We start from the raw sequence: 18,257 nt of genomic DNA on the forward strand, positions 1-18,257 counted from the left end.
CTGAGCAGTTAGTTGCCCGTGGTAGCATAAATCTATCGCAGGCGACTAACGCACTCTGTGGGCCATCAGCCTTAACTGCAGCTTGGAGAGCCAAGATAGATGCTTTATACACAAATAAATTCTGAAAGTACTTTTGGGATGGATCACATTCTTTTCTCTTAGGAAAAGTAGAATTACAGTTTAATTGGTAACAATCTATCAGAATAGCTAGGTGTGTGTGTGTTTTTTTACTTTTTTTAAGAAATATTTATATTTCCTGAAGCATTTTACACCTTTTTCTGTAGCTCTCCAGTCTGGTTGCTAGAATCTAACCTAATTATTTATACAGTGCTGACATATTCTCTGCAGAGATTATGTATCAGTCCCTGCTCCAGTGGAACTTCCAGCCTATCAGTCACTATCATATTCATATAGCCTGCAGCATTCAGCACATCTATCTCAGATTTGTTGGTACTGTGAATGGATTCCAATGGGAAACACCACTTTATTAGCCCATAACTGCAATGCTGCATCCACAAATGCTCAATTTGAGGTGCTAAAATCGACAGTGGCTACTCAAAATAACTGGTGTGCCATAGAATTTGTGAAGCACTGTGTTCATACACAAACAAGACAGCGAATACTCAACTTTCTGCCAACAGCCTATGTAGCTGAGATGCACTATAGATAAATTATGGAAAATTAAACCAGTGGCTCGTGAGCAACATGTTACCCACCAACCCCTTGGATGTTGCTCCCAGGGGCCTCAAAGTAGGTGCTTATTTTTGAATTTCTGGCTTGGAGTTTTGGTTGCATAAAACCCACTGTAAAGCCAAACAGAGCCCTCTATGTGCTGCCAGTCCACATAGGGGCTACCAAATAGACAATTTTTGCTCTTATTTGCACCCCCAAAACATTTTTCATGCTTGTGTTGCTCTCCAACACTCTTTCCATTTGAATGTGGCTCATGGGTATAAAAGGTTGGGGATCCCTGCTTTAGGGTGAAGACACACAGAGCGACTAGTAGCAGCTACTTGTCACAGCTGCTAAAATAGACAATGCTGATCATTTACTGATAATTGTCTCTATGTATGTTTTAGCAGAGGCAATTCTCAGTATTATCTATGGCAGGAGTTTAGTAGCTGTGAAAAGTAGCTGCTCCTAAGTAGCTCCATGTGTCTTCACCCTGAAAGGGTAGTGGTTACAAAGAAGTGCTAAGGAAAGATGCAGGTAGCAAGATTGACAGGATAAGAAGTTATGGTGCCAAACCAGCATTTGTTTGAAGCCTTAACTTGCACTTGAAAGAAAAGCTTTTTTTTTTTTAATCTAGAAAGGGGCAGCAAAACAAACAATATCTGATTCTACTTTCAGAAAGCTAGACCACTGTTACAGATCATTTTAGTGGTGTATAATAATTGAGTACTGGAGGCGGAGAAGGAAAACAAGATCCAGTATTACAAACCATCCATTTATTGGGTCTTAAAATAAAACTAAGTATACAATTGAAATAATAATATCCATTTGGCACTATGCTATACAGGGGCTATGCCTGTTTGCTGCACTAGAAACACTGCTGTGCTTTAACCCTTTCTGTGCCAGAAGCAGGGCACATTGCAAGGCAACAATTCGCTCACTTTTTTGAACTCCGAAAAGGTTTACGGTCCATGATGAGCAGACAGGCATTTTTAATGTTCATACTGGAGTATTCCTGCAAGGAAGATAGTACACATGGGGATGGAGAGCTCACCAAAACGTGAATTCATTTAAAGTACCTTGCTTACAATCCTGTCATTTTGTAACATATTTAGAATAGCATTAGGAGTATAGCACAGCATCATTACTGCAAACATATGCAGCTGTGCTGTATATGGTATAGTATAGTATATATATATATATATATATATATATATATTTATTTGTGCATAATGAAAACAAACCAAAAGCAAATGTTCTACCCTAGGAGCAAAGAAAAACAAAAATCTGTTACAGAAAATAATTTAAAAATACAAATATGGCATTTAGCCTTATACAAAGCCTAAATGTCAGCACAGGGACATCTTACAAAGCAATGTTGTAATAGTCTTCTCATGAAAATGCTGAAGTCTGTACACTGCCTTCCAAATGCAAGGCTTCTACATTTCATACAATTCTGTCATTGATTCACAGACAGAAAGTTCTACACGTGCCTGTACGATAATGGCAGAGACCTTCTATTAAAAAGTCTTATTGCTGCTACTTGTCTCTGATTGGACATGAGATGCACTTGATTTAAAATGGTTGTGAGCAGCAGCTGCAGTTCCAAGTGAGGCATAAAATGAAAATTATATTAAAACTCCATCCAACAGGGCAGCAAAACATCCAAGTCTAAAAGTTTCATGAGTGATAAAGCTGCAATATTCTTCATGTTTCACAGGTGCTTCCATCCCATGTATCTTTATTGCATCTACAAAAAAAGGAAAAATGAAGACACCATAAAGTCATTTATCTAACAGGTTACTAAACCCCTAGAAAAAATATAGAAGCAAAGAGAGATTTTTTCACAGGGGTGCTGAATCAGCCTGGACAGTTTAGCGCCCAATCAGAAAAGATTCCGGCAGAGACTAAGATGAACCTCTGCTAGACAGAATGGGGATGATGTGAAACTCATAGTACAAAAGCTTTCGCTCTTTAGCGACTGCTGCACTTTTGGCTTTGTACTTAATTAAGTGGATTGTATTTATGTGTTTTCATAGAAAAGTGAAGTAAATGTGGTAGTTCACAAGATTTGTTTCGGATACAAACACGCTTGGAGGGGTGATTATCAATATTATAATACTGCATTATGCTATATATATATATATATATTCTCTTACAGGTGCAACTTCTCAACCATATATTCAGATCTTTCCAAGTTGCCTATATATAATGCTTTTGGGCCATGACACATGAGGAGATTAGTCACCTGAGACAATTGCAGGCCACTAATCTCCTCCAAATGCTTTAGGAAAGCCTAAGGGACACATAGGTTTCACTTGTATATTATTATTATTCTATATTCCCCAGAACACTCACCGGTCTATGCATAATAACAAGGAGACACCAAAAGATCTGTTAAAACGAGTAGCTGGTCATCTGTGAATTGCTGTTTGTGCTCTTGCCAGTTATCATGGTGAGTTCTTCTAAAGTTAGACAGAGTTTTCTTCACAGTCATCTGAAAAATAGTAATAGAAATATCAACCTATAGATTTCAAGAGGAAATGATTATATTATTATAAAGATTATGTCTGAAATAATGAGAAACATACAATACCCCTTAATGCAGCAGTTTTTTAACATTCATTTGTTCATGCCCTAAGAGACAGTATACACATTTGTTCAACATGAGCTTAATAAATAGGGCTTGTACTGAACAAACTTTTTGCCTACTGTTTAAATTAAGAAATAGCTATGGTTTCTGTTATTTCTGGCACTAAAACAAGAATATGAAGCCAGTTTCACTTACAGAACTTCAAAGGAGCTTTTAAAACGAATTAACAGTGCACTGGGAAGCCCCTGATAATAAGCTGCTCAAAAGGCGCTTATATGCTTAAGTTGATGCAATAAGCTATGCATTATAATAAATGGCCCTTCTGTCTTTTCAGGTTCTTCATTGCTTTACCTGGCATTCCATAGCATTAGTCAGTACCAGACAGGGCTTTTTACAATCACCATAGTTGTTTGAGGGGGCCCTAGTGATCTAATAATGACCTACATATGTAATTGCACACTGTAAGTGAACCTCCTGCACCCTGAAACAAGGAAACTTACCTCTATGGGCTGGGGGTCATTCAGGTGCACACTCAGATCCATGAGGAGCTGAGGCATCCATGTTGGTACATCATAAGGACTAGACAAAATGCATGCACTGAGTCCTAAGACACCAGCGTGACGTTTCACCAGATCTAAGAAACAAAGACTTACAGCATGAGGGAATAGCCTGTATAAAAACTTAGGTTAGAGCAATGGAACACACTGGGCAACGTAATGTTGATGTGTTTTTTTTATTTTACTTTAAACAAGTAGTCTTGTAGTCACACAGGCTGCTAAAAGTTGATTGGGGTTCCAGAACAGGGCATTCCATTGCAAAAAAGGAGAAAGAAATGCAGGGGGCTGTCAAAGGTATAATTCAAACCAAGAATAGTTCAAACAAAGAAGATTGTGTTGTGTAGTAAAGGGAATCTCCATCAAATCAACACACGTATGTGTTGTGTGTATTGGAAGATTGCATAGATAATGGGCAGTACATGATACACTTTTATTTTGCTGAGGGAGCTAAAGAAACAATATATTTTATATATTGCAACCTGTATATGGAATCCACTATTTGACTGTACACTGAAGACTAAAATAGATTTTCTTTTCCATAGTTTCACATTCAGTACAGAGACATGCTTTACTGACAGCACAAGCCTGCAATGGCCTGATAATATGGTATCATTATTAAGCTCAAACTGCTTTCCATTTCCTTTACCTCCAGAAGGTATTGTGTCCCCAACCATGCCAGTCTCTCTTTTTCTCTTTTTAGGAAGTTTGGTTTTGCAGAGCTCCTCAAAATGTGCCTGCATGGTGGCATTCATTGTAAAGAAGTTGCACTGCAGTAATCCACCGAGTGTTGTAGCAGCCATTTCTCTCACCTTAAAGAACAATTGAGAAGGGTAGAATTAATAAGATGATAATATACATATTATATTACAGTAGTGCTTGGCTCTTTGTGGGTGCAGGGGTATAGCTGAACCACCTTGAAAGCTGCCATGCCTCTGACTCTTAATACAAGGCTGACTACTTCCGTTCTAGATACATTTATATAGTAAATGCACCTACCATTAAAAAGACATTAAGGTTTATGAAGCTGCCACTCTGCACAAACAGAGGCAAACTATAGCATTTCAACTCTTCTATTTACTTTCAAATGCAGCCTAGAGTCCCATAAAATGTGTGTGTATTTTAACTTCATTAATTGCCTACAGAAAGGTTCTCATGTAAGGCAGCTATGGATCTTCTGCTAGTAACAGACTTCATTATATCAATGGGGGATCTCTTGGTCATGGAGTAGCTAACTGGGATTTAAGTGGCTTTCTATGCTTTCAATGTTGACAAGTGCAAAGTTATACACTATGGTATAAATAATATAAACACGAGTTATACACTAAATGGTAGTGAGTTGGGGGATCCTTAACGGAGAAGCATCTGGGGATTATTTTAGATACAATTCCAGGCAGTGTCATTCAGTGGCTACTAAAGCAAATAAAGTGCTGTCTTGTATAAAAAAGGGCATTGACTCAAGGGATGAAAACATAATTTTGCCTCTTTATAGGTCCCTGGTAAGGCCTTACCTTGAGTATGCAGTGCAGTTTTGGGCTCCAGTCCTTAAGAAGGATATTAATGAGCTGGAGAGAGTGCAGAGACTGCAACTAAACTGGTAAAGGGGATGGAAGATTTAAGCTATGAGGTTAGACTGTCAGGGTTGGAAAAAAGGTGCTTGTGAGAGGACATGATTACTCTGTACAAGAACATTAGAGAGGATTATAGGCAGATAGGGGGTGTTTTTTTTCCTATTAAAATGACCAGCGCACCAGAGGTGGTACGATCCGAAAGTTACGAAATTTTGTATCCAACCGATTGTAAATGGCGCGAAAAACTTTCGGACTTTGAAACTTCAATGGATGATTTTGGAAGCTTTCCACAGGACTCAACAGCACTCTGCAGTTGCAACCTGGCCAAAAGATAGTCACGATACCAAAGCTTGGTTATCGTTACGCAAAGTACCGTGTTTTTTGTGTAATAAAGATTGTATCACAAAAAAGTCATACTTTAACTATATTTTTGTTGACAGTACGAACGGTTCTAAACTTTAGAAACAGTACAAATTTTTTGTAAGCGTAACCCATCGTACTTTGATAAATGGGCCCCTTAGTATTGATGCTGCTATATATGGTTTATGTATGTGAGTGTATAGATAGGTCAGTATGGGTCTGTATGTGAGTGGATAGATAGGTCAGTATGGGTCTGTATGTGAGTGGATAGGTCAGTATGGGTCTGTATGTGAGTGGATAGGTCAGTATGGGTCTGTATGTGAGTGGATAGGTCAGTATGGGTCTGTATGTGAGTGGATAGATAGGTCAGTATGGGTCTGTATGTGAGTGGATAGGTCAGTATGGGTCTGTATGTGAGTGGATAGGTCAGTATGGGTCTGTATGTGAGTGGATAGATAGGTCAGTATGGGTCTGTATGTGAGTGGATAGATAGGTCAGTATGTGTCTGTATGTGAGTGGATAGATAGGTCAGTATGGGTCTGTATGTGAGTGGATAGATAGGTCAGTATGGGTCTGTATGTGAGTGGATAGATAGGTCAGTGTGGGTCTGTATGTAAGTGTATAGATAGGTCAGTGTGGGTCTGTATGTGAGTGTATAGATAGGTCAGTGTGGGTCTGTATGTGAGTGGATAGATAGGTCAGTATGGGTCTGTATGTGAGTGGATAGATAGGTCAGTATGGGTCTGTATGTGAGTGGATAGATAGGTCAGTATGGGTCTGTATGTGAGTGTATAGATAGGTCAGTATGGGTCTGTATGTGAGTGGATAGATAGGTCAGTATGGGTCTGTATGTGAGTGGATAGATGGGTCAGTGTGGGTCTGTATGTGAGTGTATAGATAGGTCAGTATGGGTCTGTATGTGAGTGTATAGATAGGTCAGTATGGGTCTGTATGTGAGTGGATAGATAGGTCAGTATGGGTCTGTATGTGAGTGGATAGATAGGTCAGTATGGGTCTGTATGTGAGTGGATAGATAGGTCAGTATGGGTCTGTATGTGAGTGGATAGATAGGTCAGAATGGGTCTGTATGTGAGTGTATACTTAGGTCATTATAGGTTTGTGTGTGCTGGGTTTACTTGGAAGGGTTGATGGATGTAACTATAGGATCTAAAACTGTGTTTAAACAAATGGTGTGATATAAGAGCATATAATAGTTAACATGATTATTTAAAATGAGACGGCATCCATGTATTATTACACCAAACCAATGTAGGATATTTACTGTCCTTGTCCCATCTATTAGTTTTTACCGTTGCATTAGGAGGGTTAAGTTCACTGAAGATTAATCATCATTAATAACAGCAGCCACATTTGCTAATAAGTACATATTGTTACATGTTAAATGTAAACAAAGAGGTTCATCTGTTTACTGAACAAAACAGAGACCACCACTTTGCATATAATGTGGCATATTATTGTAAATTAGATCCTTGAACATAATGTTCCAGAGATGAACAAAGAGATAAGTGTAGCTGCAAGTGTTGTACTAATTACACAGAGCAACTTGACAATGAGCTCATTTGCACGTTCAGAGTCCATTATTAAAATATGTTCAAACTGATTTAGAATGGTGGAAAGCATGGAGCGCATAGTATGGAGAAATTCTGCTGGCAATTTGTAGGCCACTGTGGGACCAAGCTAATGAATGAAACTAAGTGCTTATGGAAATAGTAGAAAGGGGGAAAAGTGGGGCTGTAAATGAGCACACTCGCTGGGGAGTTGGCACTTAGAGCTCTGTTCTGACAACTATTTTATATACATTCACAAATCACATGAGAAATGTGTCACTCTCAAATCTACTTTTCTGCTTCTTTTTTTAAAAAAATAAATAAATATCCTTCTACATAATTACTAAAAATATTTATATGATGTGATTTACAGCATATAGCTTGCAGGTATATAGAGAGGTGCTAGCCCAGTATTATCCACAGTACCAGATTTCTGTGCACCAGCCAGAGAAGAACCAGTGCCAGCATACACCCTCAGAGCCAGGTATTAGAGATTCTTATTTTAAAAAAACAATGGTCTTTAGGGGGAAGACACACAGAGCTTCTAGTAGCAGCTACTAAAATAGACAATGCTGATAATTTACTGTCTCTACGTGTGTTTTAGCAGAGGCAGTTCTCAGTATTGTCTATGGCAGGGTATTTTCTGGTGTTTTCTTAGCCATCACAAGTAGCTGCTACTAAGTAGCTCAGTGTGTATTTGCCCTTACCCTCTACTTTTCTGGGAATACTTTCCACCAGATGTTGGAACACTGTTGACAGGATTTGCCTCCATTCATAGTTTGGGCACTGATGTTGGGGATTATGCCTGCCTCGCAGTCCATTTCATCCCACAGGTGTTGAATTGGGTTAAGGTCAGAGCTCTGAGCAAGCCAGTCAGAAATTCCTACTACCATCACAAAGCCATTTTCTATGGACCTAAATTTGTGCAGGGTGGCATTACTAAAATGAAACAAGAAACTGTTGCCTAGAAGGAAGCACAGCATTGTCAAGGATGCCTTTGTATGATGTGGTGGCACTTGTGTTGTCAATGATGAATGTGGCATAAATAGTTAATTGTAATATTTAAAGGGGGTGGCCACATATATTTGTATGTATGTTTATAATGTATGTAAGAACCCAGCAAATTGATTGTCACCAGCAAAAAATAGTAATTGTCAAGCAAAACATTTTCTCAGCTATAACAGAGGTTGTCCTGGATTTTTGTGGGTTTCAAACAGCACTGATCTATGTGTGATATTAATGTCAGGGAAAACAGAAAGGCCATTAAAGAAGAATAATTTGTATTATTAGGTGAGCGTTTAGAGCCTCTTTAATATACAACCCTCAATTAACATTAGGTATCATTAATGGTCAGATTCTATATAACCGAGTGAAGGAAAATACCTCTAGTTGCTCATCTTCCATGAGTTGTAGGATCAACCACCTGACACCTTGCACAGACTCTTCATTGTGAATGAAAATAAAGAAATTATAGAATACCGTCGTTTGGATGTAGGTCAGAACAGTGTATCGAGCATGCCAAGAGCTGCTTCTTGCGGTCTATGGATCACAAACATATAACATTATCAGGGTATAACATTTGGAAAGTCCCATCAAGTATAAGAATGGCTACCAATGTGCAGCATTGTGTATTAAATTTGCCGTTATTGATTTCACTATATACTAGCAATTCTGCTACATGAAGGTATATTTTAATTTATAGCACTAGTTATGTATGCAGCACTGTACAGCAGAACAAACATGGGTTGATACAATAATAAATAGAAATAAACAAAGTACAGTTACTATAAAGATTAAGTGCTAAATGTTAGACAAGAAGAAGCCGATCTCTGCCCTGTAGAGCTTACAATCTAAGGAAAACTGGGTGCTGCAGGATACAGTGGTTGCCACTGCATTATAAGTGCTAGAACTGGCTTTTTTGGCTTAATGAAGGGGTTGATAAATATATTTAGATATCATTAGTATACAAAGATGTTTAATGCCAAATAAGTGTATAAACCTAAGACAAGGACAGAGTGTAGAGGGAGAAATACAACTAAGTACAGAGCCTTGCGGCACCCAAAGATTAAGTGGAACTGGTAATGCGGTTTTGTTTGCATAAGAGATCGTAAATGATCAGTTAGAAAGGTAAGAAGGGAGCCAAGTAGGCAGTCTGGTTATGGATACCAAGTGATGCAGAATTTGGGTGTGGGCAACAACTAGTGTTATACTGTCTAATACTACAAAGAAAAGCAGGATGGTGAGACTCACTTGTCTGAGTACATTGAGTACCAAAGGCACTTGCACAGGGTGCAGTAAATCCTGTGACATTACAGAAAGACACGTTTTTGCATCTCTCTTGAGTTCATCATAGTTGGTGTCATTTTCTACAGGTGCAATCTGAAAGAAAATAGATTTTTAAGAAATCCATGATTTTATTGGTACATTAGCGCAGCGGCACACAAGGAGAAACTTCAGGTGACTTTGGAAGACAACTAGTGATGCTGAAGCTGTATAACAACATTATAAAAGGCATATTGTCATTGCATTGCTTTTGATGTAAATCCTGGCATGCTAGCACTCCCACCTCATCATCATTGTGTGGCTTTCATACACAGTTTGTTGGCTAAGAATCCGGAAGGCATGTAGGGCAGATGCAAGGATCATTTGGCAACCACAACTGCAGCTGTTTAGAGTTCAACATGGAGAAGTAGAACTTTATGCAAATTAACACTAATGACTGCCTCACTTTGAGGACCTTTATTATTTTCTATTTTTGCTGACACGTTTCCATAGGCATTGTATTTTAACAATATGGGGGCAAGTCCTACCTCTGTAACTCCACTAAATTGTGGTCAAACAAAATAATCAAAATAAAGTTAAACATGTCTGTGATTAACCAGGTGGTTGGTGACAACATGTGGGCATGTACTCAGCCTCAGTGCTTAGTTCCCCTATAATCATGTGATAATTGACATATTAAACAGAAAAAATACTCTTGTTTTAACATTGGCTTGTTCAGTTGGGCTTGTAAAAATGTGTGTTAAGACTATCTGAACTGGCAAAATAAATATAACTTGTTGTTCCAAATTCCAAAGGCATACATATTGAGAGGAAATCATAATAGTCTTCCTCTGACTTATTTCCAGTCATTTCCCTTTAGGCTAGCAGCATCAATCAAAAAAACCCTTACCTTGTTCTATGTTAAATTGATGGATTTTGAGATTCAAAGTCCATTTGCTTTCCTTTGTGTGCAATGCACAGATTCTCAAGAAAGCACAGTGACTTTGAATCCCCAAATCTATCAGGAGGGGTTCAATGACTCAATGCTGGGGAAATGGCTTCTGTAAGTCTAAGGCAGTCTATTAAATTTTCCTCTCAATCTGAGGAATCAAGTATGTCTGAGTAAAAAAAGTTTATGCACCATTTTTACACAAGGGGGTATTTCCCTTTAATGGAAAATTACACCCCCAGAATGAACAGATAGTATGATATAAACTAAGTGAGGCCACTTAGGAATCTCATCAAACTGGAATATATCAGTACATATTGCTTTCCCATTTAGTGATGGGCTGGGTGCTCCCTCAGAGATCACATGACCAGAAATAATGCAGCGCTAACTGTAACAGGAAGTAGTGTGGGAGTAAAAGGCAGAACTCAGTCTATTTATTGGCTGATGGGACCTAGCATGTATGTGTGTGCCTTGGTTTGTTTGTGTTCGCTTTAAATCCTATGATCCTAGGAGGCAGCCCTTATTACTTAAAATGGCAAATTTCTATTTAGGAGTACCCAAAGGCACATACTAAAAAAAGTATATTTTTATGGAAATGGATTGTTTAGATGAAGCAGGGATTTAAATATGAGCTGTTTTATGCAATATAGAGACCTACCTTGTTTGGGGTAAAACTTTTCTTTTAAGTTTGATACTATAAGTTACAAGGTTAAAATAAGTACAATTTTAGACAGATATTTTATGATACAAATAATTGATGCAAGGACAGACCTTAAAAAGCAAAGGCAAAAGGTGCATCTGTTCTGAAACAGCTGTGCAGAAGGATCTCCCAGCACTTGCCATTATCCATTTTAAAACTGTAAAGAAAAACCAATTACATATTGATGTGACAATAAAGTATAGTTAGCAGTACAAGTAAGTGTACAAATGAAGCATATTTGGAATAGGTTCAGTACAATTCTTTAATTAGCTTTACTAAAATTAGCCACCAGCTCACAGACTTACTATTACTTATTGACAATGTTATTAGGTTTCACTTCACTGCATGGAGAGAAGCAGCCACTTACCTGTCTTCATCAATTTAATACCCTGGGTTCTCTCATCTTGCTCCCCAACTCCATTTTCTTCCATGATATGGTTCTGTATCTCTTCATCAGCCTCCATGAGAGGCTTGAGCTTGCCAAGGATTCGAGCACTAAAGTCAGAGATGTGAGGGGACTTTGTCGGAGCAGTGTTTGGCAAGGAGACGTCAACCATGAATATACAGTTCAGAACACTAAAAAAGAAACAATTTCATAAAATACAAGACAGAACAACTGCAATGCACAATACACATAAGCTTTACTCCATATGGATCAATAAGTGGCAGAATAGCTAAGCATTTGAGTCATTTTGATGCTTTAGGGCTGTCTTTAGGGTAGGGATCCCTAACATTTTTGTTACTTGTGAGTCACACTCAGAGTGTTGGTGAGCATGAAAAAAGTTTCTTGGTTATGCCAAATAAGGACTGTGATGGCTAATGGTATCCCCATGAGGGCTGTTGGCCCGCAGGAGGCTCTGCTTGGAGTAAAACTGTGTCTATGCGGTTTCAAAACCTATGAATTTAAAAAAATCTAGTTTGAGGTCACTGCGAGCAACATCAAAGGGGCTGGCGAGCCACTGGTTGGAGATCACAGCTTTAGGGTGTTCAGCTATCCTCATGGGTTATGTGGCCCAGTAATTCTTAGAAAGCTGGAAACCAGACTTGTATGTGATTTACACACATATTTGAAAAAACAGCCAGCCTGTTCCCTACTCAAAATTAGATGCAATGTATGTATTGGCTGAAATATAACCTCTAGAGATATATATGCATATGTCAACAATTTTTAAAATTATATACAAAAGACTACAGATGGTGCAGCTACCTGGGTGGTTTAAAAAAAAAAAAAAAAAAAGTACCTTTAACAAATAATGACATAATGTAACTAGTGGCTGCAGTCACTGTCGGTAAGAAACAGAATACCCCTTCATTGTACACTTAATCAAATAAAGAAATACTTAACTAAAGCTGGCCATACACGCAGGGCCGCCATCAGAAATCACGGGGCCCCTCACAAGAAAATTTTCTGGGCCCCCCTCCCACCAGTACAAAAGACTCACAGCCAGCAGCCCCCCCCCCCCCCAATACATGGTAACCAGCAGTGCCCCCCCCCCCCCCAGTACATTGGTAGCCAGCAGTGCCCCCCAGTACATTGGTAGCCAGCAGTGGCACCCCCCAAGTACATTGGTAGCCAGCAGTGGCACCCCCCAAGTACATTGGTAGCCAGCAGGGCACCCCCCAAGTACATTGGTAGCCAGCAGCCCCCCCCCCCCCCCCCAAGTACATTGGTAGCCAGCAGGGCCCCCCCCCCAAGTACATTGGTAGCCAGCAGCCCCCCCCCCCCAAGTACATTGGTAGCCAGCAGGGCCCCCTCCCCAAGTACATTGGTAGCCAGCAGCCCCCCCCCCAAGTACATTGGTAGCCAGCAGCCCCCCCCCCCAAGTACATTGGTAGCCAGCAGGGCCCCCCCCTAGTACATTGGTAGCCAGCAGCCCCCCCCAAGTACATTGGCAGCCAGCAGGACCCCCCCCCCCAAATACATTGGTAGCCAGCAGGGCCCCCCACCCCAAGTACATTGGTAGCCAGCAGGGCCCCCCACCCCAAGTACATTGGTAGCCAGCACAGCACGGAACAGAACAGCACAGCCCCCGGCGTCTTCAGCGGCAGCTTCGCGTTCCTCCGGTGAGGTAGTTCCTTGGCGAAGCCTCTGCACTTCTGAGTGCCGGCAGAAGACAGGCCCTTTTATAAGGTTGCGCCCCGTGCGTACCGGCGTGCATGTACGCACGGGGCGCGACCAATAGGATCACCCGCTGACCACCAATGACAGGGCCCGGAATTAATTTAAGGGGGCCGAGCTATTAAGAAAACTTGAGCACAGCCGGGCCCCCTTTTAAGGTTAAAATTGTCCGGGCCCGGGACGGCTGTGCCCCCCTGATGGCAGCCCTGCATACATGCAGCAATATAATGACTGTATGAAACGCTTTGTGTGTATCAAACCGTGTGCGGACGCTGAATAACTGTCCCAATAATTTTGGTACCATGGCTATCGGACAAGTTAGAAAATGTCAGTCAGATAAGGATAAATTTTGCGAATGTATTGTGTATCTGATTATATCCTTGGCAGACCTACAATACATTTCATATATTTTGTACGATTGTTATCTGACAATTATTATATGTTCAGAATATCCTCCCCGATTTGTTATTTTTAGTTCTATATCATACAATTTTAATCTGAATGTTAGTTTTAGATCATTGCATTTAACCATACGATCGATATCAGAATATTCGTTAGAAGACCAAAATCTGAACGTCTATGGCCAGCGTAACCTCAGACCTGACAACATTTTGCTTAAGTCTTCCAGAAGCCTGAGTATTCTGCTTTGTTCTGATCAGTAAACTGATCTCACAGTTCCCTAACTGCATTTAAGAAAGATCTTGAGTTTAAACTACGAAACTTATTGCAGTTTTGTTTTTTTTTTTAAATCTAATTTTATAATCTAGTTACCAAATTTAGAAAATCAATTTTTCATTAATTTTAAATGTACCTCAATTGATCTGAGCCAGAGAGCTGAAGCTATTATCTCAAAAAACACCTTTAAATGTAAAGGTAGGGGGAAGAAACAACAAAATGTTTTTTTTTTTTGGTTAAAAAAAATACTGCAAGTGGCACATGAAGGACCAGGATAAGATTTATAGTGTATAAGGTGAAGGTATACAGCAATACATGTACAGTACCTTCCAATTCGCTCCCGTACATTTTTATAGACTTGTGTAAGTTTAGGTTCCAGATACATAAGCAATCTATGTAGTAGTTCTGGAACTCTCCATTCCTGCTGGGCCAGTCCTCCCTGGAGCACATACAGTCGGCTAAAAGAAATTATAATAAAACAGTTATTTTATTACATTTGTTCTCACACTGCTGCACCATGCTGGATAATAACGGTCTGGGTTCTGTGGAAATCAAATAAACTGGACTGAATGCCTGACATCACATGTAGACATTAGCTTTGTGCCGTGTAACATTATTTGCACTAAGTATAAATATGGCTCCACTGGGAAAAACAAAATTGATACAAAGTTGAAATGTATTTTAGACTACAAGCTTTCTGTACTGATCAATATTTGTATGTAATCTGTATGTTCTAGGTCTACATCCATCTATTGTACAGCTTTGAGGTATATGTTGGCTCTTGTATAAATATGTGTTAATGATATTGGTCAGTGTTTAATGGCTTACAAGTTAAACCAAAAGCCCACTGCTGCAGAGATGGACAGATATATCAGTGGTATTATGCCAATGACTTGTGTTCAGTATAATTTCTCTCTAACTAAATGTAACCTGTTTATTCCGGTACAGCTGCTGGAGCTTACCAGGCATCCGCAAAGGATCCCCCTTCCCCACTCACTGGAGACTCGAGCAGCAACTCAAACAGCCAGTGCAGTTTTCGAGGATCTCTGCTTTCCTAAGGTAAATTTAAAAATAAAAACAAAAAGCTTATTTTTTTATCCCTATGAAACAGGAAGGTGCAGTATCTGGGAGTGCAAATTCTGATCAGAGGGCTCATAACCTCCTTCAAGGTCTTTTGCTGGGGGCGGGTCTTGTGTTATAAAAAAAATACGTGGGAGCTTTGCCCTGTGTTGTACAGCAGTGTGGGAAAGTGTGGCCCTTTCTTTGAAGAGCTAGATGTGGCCCTATTCTGCATAGCTGGCTGTCACAGTCCAGTAGTAGTTTGCTTCCAGCTAATGCTAATAGAAAGTAGTGTAAGCTGGGGGCACACTAGACTTGAGTTTGGGACCCCATATGGTATAACCAACAGATCGGTGTTTTGGGGAGGAAATCAATCACACATGCTACAGGAGGCATTATTTTAGAACAGTCCAACAGTACTTACACAAGATGTTGCAATGCATGTTCCCCAGTCACTGTATGTTTCTACTGTGATGTTGGACAGAGCAGTTCTCAAAAGCGGACACAAAAACTTCCAGAGATTTTCCAACTGTTACAATTACAGAAATTAAGTTAGAAATAGGCCTAAAGCTTGCACTCTGCCCACTGCAATGCCTAAAATAATGGATTCCCCTTTAGCAAAGTTAAATGAAAAACAGCCCAACTGAAGAGTTACCTTTTCAAAAGTCCAATGTTTGGAGCCTCTGATCAAACCAGCTATGATCTCAGCCGCACATCGCTGTGTACTTTCATGTGAATCTGCTACCAGTCGCTCCAAATGGGGTTTTAATATTGGCAAAAATGCATCATCAAAATTCCTGAAAAGCCCCTAAAAAAAAACCCAAAAAACTAATTAACATAATTATATATATATATATATATATATATATATATATATATATATATATATATATATATATATATATATATATATATATATATATATTGCAAATCTGCGGGGGAAAAAAAAACTGGCACTGTAGTTCTGTAGACTGATCAAATTGTTTCCTCCTACCTATAACCTATTAAAGCTGGCCACACACGTGGCGATCTTCGATCTTTCACATGAAAGATCGTTCCAACCCTCCACTGAAGTTCAGGGCTGAATCGTCAGATATGGAGGCTGAAACAATAGGATTTCTACCTCCTTCTGCGATTCAGCCCTGAAGGCAGATTTTGCTCAGGCGCCTTCTATGGCACCCAATCAAAATCTTCTAACCTGCCTGATCGGCGAGTCGACCGATATCAGCAGCCTCCTGCTATATTGGTCGCCTCGCCGAGTTGCCATACAAGCACCGAATATCGCACAAAACGAGGTTTCGTACGATATTATCGGTGCGTGTATGGCCAGCTTTATTCCTACGGAAGAGGCTACAATCCATTGTCACAGGCTACTGGATGGGCTGTGTTCCCATCTGATGAAGCCCACATGACTTCTCAACAATATGGATAGCAGATCTATAGCCTATAAAAACCTAATAGTCTAAAAAGTAAAAAGATCAAGAATGCTCATAGAGAAGGCCCAATTTGTGAAGCTATCTTGCTGCTCTCCATACAAAGCAGATGGATCTGGTCACTGATTGCGTTCTCCTACTTGTAAACGTGCAAATGAAATGCTAAAAACAAACAAACCTTGAAGAGGCAAAACCTGCGGGGATTAAATTTATCTTTTCCTTTTCGGTCTTCTAAAGAAAGGAACTTTATCAGTTGGTCAACAAACTTCTCATCAGTAAAATGATCATAAATGATTTGTTCTGCCTGTAAAAAAAAAATTAAAAACAAAACATGAAAATAAGAGCATAAATATGCCATAAAATGTGTTCCTTGCAGGGCTAACAGCTGTGTAGTGTGTTGTTAGCTGCAACAGTAGCAGGGTCTAAAACTCAGAACTTGGACCACAATTGTACCAGCAACAATCATGAGCCAGAAGATACCTATGATCAGACTGCTGTCAGTGGTATGAAACCCTAATATTTGACAACCACCTTACATGCACCCCAAAATGCCAAAAATGTTAACTGTACCTCTGCCATTTCTTCTCTGCTTCTTCCAACTTTTGGCTGTTGATCAGCTGGTACATATACCAACATATTTCTGGGGGAAGTAACAGTGAAAGTAAGCATTCATGTTATTAACAAATAGCGTTCCATAGAATCCTAAAGCAATGCTAACAAATTCAACAATGTAGATGGTGAAGTCTCTCCACAGCCCATTACAACGGATTCCTGTAGACAAACCAATAGATCCTATCCACTGAATCATTGTGGGGAAAACTATTGAAGCCATATAAATCATTTTAATGCACAAACGTCTTAGATGGGTAAGCAGAAGCAGCACTCTAAACAGTCAAGAAGCTACTTACTGAGGCCAGGTAGAATAACCCCAGTGTGTCTTCTCCACAAAGCAGCACGACTCCCAGGCCTCCTTTGTGTTTGGTAGGTTGCTACTGTCATAAAGCAGCCACTGGTTGTCAGGTCTGTTTCCTACCAAGTTGGTCTCTGGTTTGGTACATCCACCTTTTAACAGCAAGCAAAAAAATCACATTAAGTTGTCAGCCAAGTAGGCTGACCCAATATCAATTTTATTTGTAAAAGGTAAATGTCCCAGCCATTTCTCAGAAATGATGTTTACAAGCTGTTGCACCATATGAAAATATTGATAGCCAACTGTACTAGTAGAAAAACTCTAAAACATAATAAATAGTAAACTGGCTATTCACAATGGCCTGTCATTTGAAAAAAAAAAAAAAATAGATTTTAAATCAAAGCAAATAAAGGGCCGTCTTAATAACAGTAAAATCAGTCCTATAAACCTAGACCTATAACCCATAGCAGCTAAACATTTTTTGCTTTTATCAAGCACTAACCAAAGTTCACTCTGATTGGTTGTTCTGTTTCTATAGCCTATATCCAGAAATCTTTAGTGTATTTCACACAGGGAACCTGAAATTACTGTCACTGCGCAGTAGGTCCCCAAATGTTGTGAGCAGCCAACAGAGTCTGGGAAGTAAGTGTGCAATAGGTAAATGGCCAATTACATCTCTAGCTGGTGGAAACCTTTTGTTATACAGCCCAGTTGTGCCAGTTAACCAGCAAATGATATAGTGCAGTTTTTACAAATCCCCCTATAATATTTGAAAATGTGGGATTCTGGGAACCAAAAATTATTTAAAATTTGAATTACAGTTACAGATGAA

The 18,257-nt window shown here is 39.5% G+C and overlaps 1 protein-coding gene across 2 annotated transcripts in view; it reads right to left on the bottom strand.

Moving 5' to 3' along the window:
* Positions 1–1,431: 1,431 nt before the first annotated feature.
* psme4 (proteasome activator subunit 4) overlaps positions 1,432–18,257 on the bottom strand; it is a 59,748-nt gene continuing 42,922 nt past the window's right edge. For both annotated transcript variants that reach the window (XM_031903096.1, XM_002936914.5), the window contains 15 exons: positions 17,424–17,577; positions 17,086–17,155; positions 16,694–16,819; positions 15,738–15,890; positions 15,507–15,611; positions 14,986–15,077; positions 14,350–14,481; positions 11,597–11,805; positions 11,301–11,386; positions 9,569–9,697; positions 8,702–8,857; positions 4,469–4,631; positions 3,766–3,899; positions 3,031–3,169; positions 1,432–2,422 (listed from right to left, as the gene is read on the bottom strand). In XM_031903096.1, the coding sequence (XP_031758956.1) occupies positions 3,035–3,169; positions 3,766–3,899; positions 4,469–4,631; positions 8,702–8,857; positions 9,569–9,697; positions 11,301–11,386; positions 11,597–11,805; positions 14,350–14,481; positions 14,986–15,077; positions 15,507–15,611; positions 15,738–15,890; positions 16,694–16,819; positions 17,086–17,155; positions 17,424–17,577 (1,844 nt within the window). In that variant the 3' untranslated portion in view covers positions 1,432–2,422; positions 3,031–3,034. The remainder of the gene's footprint in view (positions 2,423–3,030; positions 3,170–3,765; positions 3,900–4,468; positions 4,632–8,701; positions 8,858–9,568; positions 9,698–11,300; positions 11,387–11,596; positions 11,806–14,349; positions 14,482–14,985; positions 15,078–15,506; positions 15,612–15,737; positions 15,891–16,693; positions 16,820–17,085; positions 17,156–17,423; positions 17,578–18,257) is intronic.

Source organism: Xenopus tropicalis, chromosome 5 (assembly GCF_000004195.4).
Source record: "Xenopus tropicalis strain Nigerian chromosome 5, UCB_Xtro_10.0, whole genome shotgun sequence".
In the NCBI taxonomy this organism is placed as follows: Eukaryota; Metazoa; Chordata; class Amphibia; order Anura; family Pipidae; genus Xenopus; species Xenopus tropicalis.